Source organism: Aulonocara stuartgranti (assembly GCF_965226115.1).
Source record: "Aulonocara stuartgranti genome assembly, chromosome: 19".
Taxonomy (NCBI): Eukaryota; Metazoa; Chordata; class Actinopteri; order Cichliformes; family Cichlidae; genus Aulonocara; species Aulonocara stuartgranti.
Genome location: NC_138955.1, coordinates 21,591,083 through 21,602,167, shown reverse-complemented (window position 1 = coordinate 21,602,167; position 11,085 = coordinate 21,591,083). Strand labels below are relative to the sequence as shown.

Below are 11,085 nucleotides of genomic sequence, written 5' to 3'. Positions count from 1 at the left end.
GTGTGTGTGTGTATATATATATATATATATACACAGTGGGGCAAAAAAGTATTTAGTCAGCCACCGATTGTGCAAGTTCCCCCACCTAAAATGATGACAGAGGTCAGTAATTTGCACCAGAGGTACACTTCAACTGTGAGAGACAGAATGTGAAAAAAAAAATCCATGAATTCACATGGTAGGATTTGTAAAGAATTTATTCGTAAATCAGGGTGGAAAATAAGTATTTGGTCAATAACAAAACAACAACAACAACAACTCAATACTTTGTAACATAACCTTTGTTGGCAATAACAGAGGTCAAACGTTTACTATAGGTCTTTACCAGGTTTGCACACACAGTAGCTGGTATTTTGGCCCATTCCTCCATGCAGATCTTCTCGAGAGCAGTGATGTTTTGGGGCTGTCGCCGAGCAACACGGACTTTCAACTCCCGCCACAGATTTTCTATGGGGTTGAGGTCTGGAGACTGGCTAGGCCACTCCAGGACTTTCAAATGCTTCTTACGGAGCCACTCCTTTGTTGCCCGGGCGGTGTGTTTTGGATCATTGTCATGTTGGAAGACCCAGCTTCGTTTCATCTTCAAAGTTCTCACTGATGGAAGGAGGTTTTGGCTCAAAATCTCACGATACATGGCCCCATTCATTCTGTCCTTAACACGGATCAGTCGTCCTGTCCCCTTGGCAGAAAAACAGCCCCATAGCATGATGTTTCCACCCCCATGCTTCACAGTAGGTATGGTGTTCTTGGGATGCAACTCAGTATTCTTCTTCCTCCAAACATGACGAGTTGAGTTTATACCAAAAAGTTCTACTTTGGTTTCATCTGACCACATGACATTCTCCCAATCCTCTGCTGTATCATCCATGTGCTCTCTGGCAAACGTCAGACGGGCCTGGACATGCACTGGCTTCAGCAGCGGGACACGTCTGGCACTGCGGGATTTGATTCCCTGCCGTTGTAGTGTGTTACTGATGGTGACCTTTGTTACTTTGGTCCCAGCTCTCTGCAGGTCATTCATCAGGTCCCCCCGTGTGGTTCTGGGATCTTTGCTCACCATTCTCATGATCATTTTGACCCCACGGGATGAAATCTTGCGTGGAGCCCCAGATCGAGGGAGATTATCAGTGGTCTTGTATGTCTTCCATTTTCTGATGATTGCTCCCACAGTTGATTTTTTCACACCAAGCTGCTTGCCTATTGTAGATTCACTCTTCCCAGTCTGGTGCAGGTCTACAATACTTTTCCTGGTGTCCTTCAAAAGCTCTTTGGTCTTGGCCATGGCGGAGTTTGGAGTCTGACTGTTTGAGGCTGTGGACAGGTGTCTTTTATACAGATGATGAGTTCAAACAGGTGCCATTCATACAGGTAACGAGTGGGGGACAGAAAAGCTTCTTACAGAAGACGTTACAGGTCTGTGAGAGCCAGAGATTTTCCTTGTTTGAGGTGACCAAATACTTATTTTCCACCCTAATTTACGAATAAATTCTTTACAAATCCTACCATGTGAATTCATGGATTTTTTTTCACATTCTGTCTCTCACAGTTGAAGTGTACCTCTGGTGCAAATTACTGACCTCTGTCATCATTTTAAGTGGGGGAACTTGCACAATCGGTGGCTGACTAAATACTTTTTTGCCCCACTGTATGTATGTATGTATGTATGTATATATATATATATATATATATATATATATATATATATATATATATATATATATATTTTTTTTTTATTTATTTATTTATTTTTTTAATTTTTAATTTTTAATTTTTTTCTTTTTAAAGGTGTTTCCAACTATTTACAGCACAATCAGCTGTTCTGCATCATTGTTCTGACACACACAACAAAACTATTGACTACACTACACACTAACTATGGTGCAAATCTCTCACAGTGAGGGTGTTTTTGGTTTTGTTTTTGCTCACAGGCTTTCGAGCGTTTCCTTATAAAACAATGTTTTTACCGTTTCTTCCTGCAGTAAATATAAACAACGATCAACACAATTTAAAAACTGGTATAAAGTCCACACTTTTCCCGTCAGTTGTTCCGTCTGTCCTGCTCACGTCTCCAATGGTTGTACACGTTGTCATTAACGTGTCATAGCCTGTCAACCACATTGGTTAGCTGCGTATATACGAATGTGAATCGCATCATTGGCTGGACTATGGGATACGGTGGCATCGTTCTGATCCCATATGGGAGCAGCCAGTCACTGACTCACACTGCAAAACAGAATTGTTAAAGTTTTAATTTCAATTCAGGTTAGATTTTTTTGTGCGCAACGCAGATGTTCTGTGCGCAGAGACGTGCCAGCAGTGCGCATGTGCACAGCTTAGAGAGAACATTGCATACATACATAGACCTCGATCTGGGTACTGGATTATATCTTCTTTCTTCATGACTACTGCTCACTGAATCATGGACTGTATTCACACAATCGTTAAACAATCATTTTAACAGATTAACAGATCCAGATTAGCACCGACTCCTAAGAGTTCATCTTTAGATCGGGTCTCGTCCCGTCTCTGGCAGCATCTACACACTGACCCACATAAATCCTTTAACAAATAAACCCAGTAACCAAGCAGAAGCCGTCCTTCATGGAGGCCCGTGCTGTAAGTGCCCTCAGTGAGTCTCAGCAGCATAAGGAGAGTCACTGCTGCTCCTCTTCCTCTTTCCGTTCTCTCCATCATCGTATCCGTCCGTCTGTCCAGTGTCCGTGGTTTGGTGAGAACGGGGAGTTTCTGGAAATTTCTGTCCAGGTGCCAGCACCTGTCTGACAGTCACATTCACTCTGGAGCTCTGGATGTACCTGGAGCAGACAGCCCATTCCTCCTCGGACACCGGCTCCACCACGGAGCCTTCCTGTGGTGGGGGGGTCTGGATGCTTCCCCCCGTCTCTAATGCCAGACGCCCCGGAGGTGCGGGGAGGATTCGTGGGACTGCGTGGTACAGAAGGCGGCTGGGCCCTGACATCACCATCACGTCCCCACTGTGCATGAGCATGGCTCTGGGGGGGTCCTGTCTGTGGGGGCCGCCCAGGAGAAAGATGGCTGACTGACCAAAACTGTAAAGACAACACGGAAAAACAGGGAATTCAAACATGTCCTTCGCATAACGACGGTGAAAAAACAAGCGTCCCACCTAAACGACAGCAGCGGTCGAGTGTGGTCCAGCTCCGACTCGTCCACGTGGATTCCCAGAGAAGAGTCTGATCGGTAATAGTTGAGGATTCCCGCTTCCGAGATAAAGCCAGGGAAGCCGCAGGCAGCTGTCACGTGAGCGGAGAGGAGGTGGAGGTCACGTGGGAAAGGAGTGTGACTGCTGGGAGAGTACGTCTGCAAACAGGAGGGGAGGAGTGAGATGAAGAGAAAGGGCGCCACAACAGACCGTGGCAAACGTTTGCTCTGAAACCGTCCCCGCCTGTGCTGCTGGAGGAGCAGCAGCGAAGAGGTGAAGCAGATGCTCACCTTTGTGTCCCAGTTGTAATGATAGCCCAGTGTGACCCAGCGCAGCCGCTCCAGGAGAGTCCGCGCTTCTCGTTTTCCAGCCGGAGAAGATCTGCGGATCAAAGTTTTACATATTGTGTTATTTCTTAAATCTGTAGATCTGGAACACATTGCATTGTTAAATAGTCTGGTCTGTTACTGTACTGGAGCAACTGTAACCCACATAATTTCCTTAGGGATCAGTAAAGTATGCTGATGAAATAGGTTAAAGAGGAAGACGAGGGCACACAGTTTGTTCAAAGATCTGACAGCAGCTGAGCTCCCCAAACCTGCAAACAACAGCAGACTTTAAAACAGCGCCACCTGGTGGCACTGAATTCATTAGACACTGCAGCAGTCGAGCACCAAGGATTTTCAGTAATTAAACACTTGAGTTGCTTTTTCTTGCATAAAATAGGAAACAGAGGCTCCGAGGTTTTGTTTGCACTCTCATAAACACTAACCCTTCCTCACTTTTTCACTTCACTCTCAGCTTTCACAGCAGAAGGTCACAAAAAGCAGCTGCTTGACACCAACGATGGCAATACGAACATCAGGTTAAAGAAACAATCTGCGCTCCTGTCAACATCAGCGGAACATCAGGTGAATGTCAGAGGAACATTTGGGAAAAATCTGAGGAACATTGGAGAAATGTCTGAGGAACATTGGGGGAAGATCAGAGGAATGTTAGAGGAATGTTGGGGGAGAAAAAGCGGCATTTTAAACGGGGTCATTTGCATAATTTGAGGATTTGGAAGAAGCGAAACGGTTTGAAAATCAGCTGTAAACTCAGAGCTCTGATGGTCTTTAGCCATGCTCAGACCGCCACCTCCAAACACGCACACATGACCAGGCGCAGATACACCTGAGCAGCTGGTGGCTGTGGTGGTGTCGCAGTGACCCCTGCTGGTAGTAGACTGTTTACCTTCATCGGGAGGTCGAGCTCCTCCTGCTGTGACCTGTGCAGCACGTACCTGTACACACCTGTGAGTCTCACCTCAGGCTGTGCATACTCTGTCCCCAGATGTCCTGAGTCTCTAAGGGGGACATGTGCATGTCCAGGTTGCAGATGTTTGGTTTCTGAGGGTAAATCTTCAGACACTGTCGGAGCCAGAACGGCTGCGTGCCGCGCAGGAACGGATCGGAGATGAAGATGAACCCTGGACGAGGAAGAGTACAGAATCATCATCATCATCATCATCATCATCCTCGTGTACCCAGAGCACTAAACTCGGTCCAGTTCATGGGCCATCTTCAGATGAAGCAGGTAACAAAGACATAAAGCAGCTCGTGTGTTCAGCAGCAGGCCACAGCAGAGTGAGCTAGACTAAAAACACTTCAGTTCCTGAAACATGGAAAAATGAGACCAACTCTCAGTAACCTGCCTCAGAGCCGGCTTCTCCCTACGCTTTACCTCACAGTACGAGGCGCCGCGAGGCAACTGTCGCTGTTATTTGGTTCTTTACAGCCGGACTGAATTGAACCAGACCGCACGCATCCAAACTTTATTTAAACTCTGACGTGAGCGTGTACCTGGGTGTCCTCGCAGGCCGAAGGCTCGCCACTCTCTGACGGGCTGTAATCCGACTCTAGTGGCTTCCACATCGCTCACCGCGGCGGTGTCGAGGTTAACTGGAACAATCTACACACACACACACACAGTGTTGGGGAGTAACGGAATACATGTTACGTATTTAAAATACAAAATATGAGTAACTGTATTCCGTTACAGTTACCGTTTAAAAAGGTGGTATTCAGAGTACAGTTACTTTGTTGAAATAAATGGATTACACTGCGGTACTTTCCTGTTTCATTTTGTCGCGGGTCAGGACTGTTTGGGTTTTGTTTGACAGCTACGTTCTGTTGTTCCAGGCGGCAGCGTTACGGTTGCCATGGTTACAGGGCGACGCTCTCTCTCTCTCTGCGACTGTGTGTTTCCTGGGTGAGAGAGCGCCTTTTCGTTGTTGTTGTTGTTGTTGTGCTAAGCTAACAGGCAGAATGCTACAAGCATAGCTCTAAAGAATGTAGCATCATGGGCAGTATAGTCCGTGTTGCAGGGAGAATGGACTGCCATACACGTTATGGGTCTGTGAGCGCGAGGAGGGAGAAAAAGGGGAGTGGAAAGGTACGAGCTGTCATCGAGGAAAAACGGGAGCTGGAAGCATGTAAATATAATAATAATCACTTCAGCCAAGAAGAGTGCCTGACGAGCCCAGTTGTAAGTAAGCTATTAAGACTCGACTGTACACCGTGTTCGTGTTTTCCTCCGAAAACAATAAGTTCCGTTGGAGCAGTCTTTCAACGCCTCTCTCTGTCTCTCGCAAGAAAAGTTGACCCACACAACAAAGTAGAGCTAGTTTTCGGCTACGAGCCGACAGGGACCCCGCCGTATTAGTCAGAGGTCCCTTTACTACAGTTCGGAGTCGCGGACCTTCAGTAATAGTAATAAATCACACAGCAATAGTACATTCACGTTGTTGTAAAAAGCATGATAATATATTAAGTAATCCAAAGTATTCAGAATAAGATAAGATAAGATAAGATAAGATAAGATAGAACTTTATTAATCCCTCGGGTGGGTTCCTCTGGGAAATTCGATTTCCAAAAAAGCACAGCACCGACAGAAGTTACAGAGTTATACACACACACATATATATAATACGTTACTGTCATTGAGTAACGTAACGGAATACGTTACAGAATACATTTTGGGGCATGTATTCTGTATTCTGTAATGGAATACATTTTAAAAGTAACCTTCCCAACACTGCACACACATCATTAGCAGACGTCAGGGTTGTAAAATCATTTTCGCTCAGGTGCTGTCTGCACCTGTTCTTCAGCAGACCTGAACCAGTCCACCTTCAAACTTCCCTCTGTGACACACAGTCATCGGTATGATCGATGAAATAATCGATCCAGGTGAGTTTGATCAGAAATGAAAGTGGACAGATGAGGGCAGGTGGAGGTAACCTGTGGAACTGTTCACTTTGTTGGTCAGAGAAGTCAAACTTCAAACTGACCCATGAAGAAGAACAAGGAGAAAGATGGCTGCTAGACGCCGGGAGCGCGCTTTGCTCTCACCTGTTCACCGGGCGCACACCTGGAAAAGTCGATGACGTCGCTAAGGTCCGGCGGGGGGTTCCTTCTCCTGTAAAACTTGAATATCTTCCGAAACGAATCCTCTCCACCCTCCACCATGGAGGCTGCCATCTTAGCCATGACGTCACTGTCTTGCACGCCCTGCTCCGGAAGTAAAAACTAACAAAAATGAAAGAACAAAACAAACAAACAAACAAACAAACAAACAGATATTTAAACAGTTAACAGCGCGAGCGGGGAGAGACAAACTGTAACATGTTTCAATGTCACTGTGCACGCGGGTCACGGTGCTCAATCACGTGATCGAAGCTGCATTTACTGAACCTCGGAAATCATTTTTTCTTAAAAATGATTTTATTCAGAGCCTTGATCAGGAATAAGAAATAGATTACAAATAAAATGCAGACACGTCGAAATATTGGTTAAAAGGATTTGAGAGAAAAACGGAAGAACAACCAACTCTGAAAAATAAATTTGTTCAAAGTTAGGCTTGAAAGAATTCACATATTTAAACTCCTGCACCCACCAATCAGACGCTACCCAGGGCCCTGAACGCACAATTACGTCACAGGTCAGAGGGAGCAACATGGCGGCGTCCAAGAAAGTGTTCGAGGTGTTCGTGTCCAAAGTGCCGTGGACTGTGGCCACCAGTAAGTCTGCTCATTATCAATCAGTCAGGTTTGATTTTAGTGACGACATGTGACGTGTGCAGCCGATCACGCGTGTCGATTATCGTCAGGTAGATTAGCACGCGAAGAAGGGAAGAATTTAACGTGCACTAAGGTGTCCGGTAGGTCAGTCACGTGTCTGCAGCTTACCGGTGTTTTACCTGAGGCAGTTCACGTTAAAAGACTGCCCTTAATACAGGCCACGCTGATGACGTCAGAGCAGTTTTGCTTGAGTCACAGTTGAGTGATCCTCTGACTGATCCTGAGCTTCCGTCCACACTCTGAAGCACGAATAGAATAGAATATGCGTTTATTGTAACTGTGGGTGCTCCACCGCTGTGCAGGAATAAAATATAAAAAGTAGACAACAGGAATAAATAAGGAGGAATATGTAGAGAAACAACAGGAAGGCCCACAGTGGAGAGCAAAGTGCTCCGAGGTAGAAAAGACTTGGTGTGAACAGTTTGTGTGTGAGTGACCTGAATGAGGAGAGCACGCTCTCAACTGAGGAGCAGTAGAAGGCCAGCAGCAGGTCCAGGTTCTTCTTCCTCAGGACACCAAGGACGTGCTGCCACTGCTGGGCCTCCTTTACCACGGCGATGGTGTTGTAGGTCGGAGGTGAGATCAGGTGTCCAGAAACCTGAAGGTGGAAACAGATTCTACCCGTCCTCCGTTTATAATGAGGGGGGAAGTGGACCTGTCTGTGCCTCCTGAGGTCCATTATAAGTTCTTTGGTTTTAAGGATGTTCAGCTTCAGGTTATTCTCTGGATCCCAGGATCAGGGAATCTGAAGGTGGTCCAGTTTGGTGTTGAGCATCCTCATGGAGCTCTTCCTGTTCTCCAGATAGCTCAGCGCTGTGTGAAGGGTGATGGCATCCTCCGTGGGGTCGAGGGAGGGGCTGGACAGGCTGTGATGTGTGAGACACTACCCACTCGAAGCACTAGATGACGGCAGATGTGAGGGGATGTGAGAGGAAGCAGGACAGGTGAGGTGCAGACACTCAGGTGTTCGGACTGACGTGTTCCTGTGTGTGTTTCAGAGGAGATGAAGGAGTACTTCGGGCAGTTTGGAGCCGTGAAGAAGTGCCTGCTGCCGTTTGTAAGTAATCATCACTGACATCACTCAGTGTCACACAGTCACATGACCTGACAGGAAGTGATCACCTGTAGCCTCACAGCCACACACATGCCTCAATTCAGCTCTGCATGTTTTTAGTGTGTCAGCACTGCCTGAGATGACGATGTGAGCAGCAGGTGGTGGCAGTGAGTGTGTATGTGTCTGCGTCTGTGTGTGTGTGTGCGCGTCTGTGTGTGTGTGTCTGCGTGCGTGCGCCTGCACGTCAGTGACGTCTCTGTGTGTCCTCAGGATAAAGAAACAGGCTTCCACAGAGGCTTCTGCTGGATCGGCTTCTCCTCCGAGGAAGGACTCAACAACGCTCTGCAGAAGGACCCGCACGTGCTCGAGGGCGCCAAGGTAAGACCAATGTCACCAAAGCAAGGGCTTCTGGGTAATGGAGTCGCTGTGGTCTCTTTGAAGCAGCAGTGGTCAAGTCAGAAAACCTCTGTGCTCCTCCGATCATCTGGATTAAACCAGATCACTTTTATGATGTCATCTTCTGCACGTTTGCAGAAGTTTTGCCTCTGATCGCTCAGTGTCCCCGCCCTCACAGACGGTGGCTGTGGCGCTGAAGGTGTGAGATGTTCTGACTGTTTGGTGTGTTTCCAGCTGCAGGTTCAGAGGAACAGACGCCCGTTCGCAGGACAGAAGTCGGACAAAGACGCCGAGTACGACTGATGCTCCGAGGATGCGCTGCTCTTCTTCTCTCCGTGCTCCGGCTGCCTGCTCGGGCCGGCTTCACACTTCCCGTTTGATCGTCGTCACTGAATTGGTGACCGAGCCGTCAGTCATCTTGTTATTTATTGTCAGCCGCCGTGCTGGACTTCCTGTTGCAATGTGAAACCGTTCATGCCGAGCTGTACAGAAAAAAGCCAATAAAGACCAAACTAAACTCCATTTGCCTCATGGTTCTATTGTCAGGAAAGACTTCCTCCTTCACTTTAGGAACAAAATGAAGGAAAAACTTTGAACAGACTTCTTTTAAAATAACAAAGCAGAGGAAGTCCACACAAAAATGTAAAACGACAAAGATTTTAGTTTTTACTTTTCAATAAAAACCAAACTGAATAGAAACACGTCCATCCTGATGAAACCGCACTTGTCTTTAAAGCAGTTTGCTCCACACTGAGCGAACATCACAATCCAAACACTCAAAATAAAAGACCTGGGCCCTGTGCTTCGTACGTCGCTTACTACATCCAAGATCAAATGAAACATCCAAGATCAAATCATCGCGCTAACCGTGAGCTCGCTAATCCGGTTCCCCGAACACACCTGCTGTTGACGATTAGTACAGCTGGATGAAGTAATGTGCGATCACTGGGTGCCGTAAAAGGGGCTACGCATCGATAGCAGAAACAGTGATCGGCAACCCGCTGATTGGTCGGCGAAAATGGCGAAGGAGCGCGCTCGGTATTTTTCGGCAGCAGAGCAAGAACCCTTGATTGAGGGATTTCAGGAGTTTCAGAGTTTAATTAAAACGCAAGGGAACACTGCAAAGGCTGCAAAAGCAAGGAGAGAGGGCTGGCAGAAAGTTGCTGACAAATCAAACTCGTAAGTAATCCAATAATAACAATAATAATGGAGTGGATTGATATAGCGCTTTTCAAGGCACCCAAAGCGCTTTACAATGCCACTATTCATTCACTCTCACATTCACACACTGGTGGAGGCAAACTACGGTTGTAGCCACAGCTGCCCTGGGGCAGACTGACAGAAGCCAGGCTGCCATATCGCGCCATCGGCCCCTCTGGCCAACACCAGTAGGCGGTAGGGTAGATTTATCATATCACACCATATTATCCAATATTATATTACATTATATTATAATATGTTATATTATATCCCCTTTCACATTAGAGCCACAACAGGACCCACTAGAACATGGGAACAAGTAAAAGTGAAATATAAGAATATTCTACAGAATGGTAATATTTATCACTTATATTGCTTTTCGTCTCTTGGAAAGAGACCCTGGAATACTCTGTTTGTTTGTTCATAACAGCAACCAAGAAAAGGGCAGAGCAAAAAAAAAAGACAGGTGGTGGTCCTGCACCCCCTCGTCAACAAGTTGGTTAAGTGAATAATACCCTCACGGGAAAATCGATATCTCTCTATGAGCACACTGTCGCGCTGAGCTAAAGGATCCTGTCTATCCCGCAATATACGCTGAATTCTGAGGACTCTCCTTATCAATCTTGCACCTTCCGCAATGGGTTGCTCGCGTAAACGGACAGGATATGACTGCGACAGACTTCCCAAATCCACCTTCGCTTTTATAGCCGTGGTCTCTCATCTTGATTACACGAAGTAATTTACAATTACTACTCTGAAATATGAATTACATCTGTAATAATCACATACATGTAATAGAATGTTAATAGTACATTTCCCTTTTTTAGGGAATGACCTGTATGTATCTGTGTGACATCAATAAAAGGATCAAGTGCTGCATTATCTTTAGTTACATTGATGTTATTTATTTATGGTGAAACAGTGGTGGAATATCGCTGTTGCTTTCGTATGAATGACGCGGACATACCTGCGTGGCCACGATCTAATCCTGTTTACATAAAGTAAACCTGCTCCCCAGCAGGTTTACGCTTACGGCTCTGTTGCTATGACAGCAAGTCCCGGATGGGCTTCGGGGAACCGAACGATCCAGGATCACGCGAAATCGTCAACAATCTCATCCAGCTAACTCACTTA

The 11,085-nt window shown here is 46.3% G+C and overlaps 3 protein-coding genes across 3 annotated transcripts; 1 reads left to right on the top strand and 2 right to left on the bottom strand.

The window, feature by feature from the left end:
* Nucleotides 1-2,233: 2,233 nt before the first annotated feature.
* Nucleotides 2,234-7,083, bottom strand: alkbh1 (alkB homolog 1, histone H2A dioxygenase). Its single transcript, XM_082517207.1, has 6 exons — nucleotides 6,574-7,083; nucleotides 5,023-5,131; nucleotides 4,487-4,649; nucleotides 3,472-3,562; nucleotides 3,146-3,339; nucleotides 2,234-3,068 (listed from the first exon to the last, which is right to left on the bottom strand). The coding sequence occupies exons 1-6, from the start codon at nucleotides 6,709-6,711 to the stop codon at nucleotides 2,627-2,629; spliced, it is 1,137 nt and encodes a 378-aa protein (XP_082373333.1). The 5' UTR covers nucleotides 6,712-7,083; the 3' UTR covers nucleotides 2,234-2,626.
* Nucleotides 7,084-7,131: 48 nt separating this feature from the next.
* Nucleotides 7,132-9,273, top strand: slirp (SRA stem-loop interacting RNA binding protein). Its single transcript, XM_082517212.1, has 4 exons — nucleotides 7,132-7,241; nucleotides 8,300-8,358; nucleotides 8,626-8,733; nucleotides 8,986-9,273. The coding sequence occupies exons 1-4, from the start codon at nucleotides 7,178-7,180 to the stop codon at nucleotides 9,052-9,054; spliced, it is 300 nt and encodes a 99-aa protein (XP_082373338.1). The 5' UTR covers nucleotides 7,132-7,177; the 3' UTR covers nucleotides 9,055-9,273.
* LOC309696096 (uncharacterized protein) lies at nucleotides 7,248-8,293 on the bottom strand. Its single transcript, XM_082517211.1, has 2 exons — nucleotides 7,739-8,293; nucleotides 7,248-7,540 (listed from the first exon to the last, which is right to left on the bottom strand). Exons 1-2 carry the CDS (start codon nucleotides 7,978-7,980, stop codon nucleotides 7,474-7,476), a joined length of 309 nt encoding a protein of 102 aa, XP_082373337.1. The 5' UTR covers nucleotides 7,981-8,293; the 3' UTR covers nucleotides 7,248-7,473.
* Nucleotides 9,274-11,085: the final 1,812 nt, after the last annotated feature.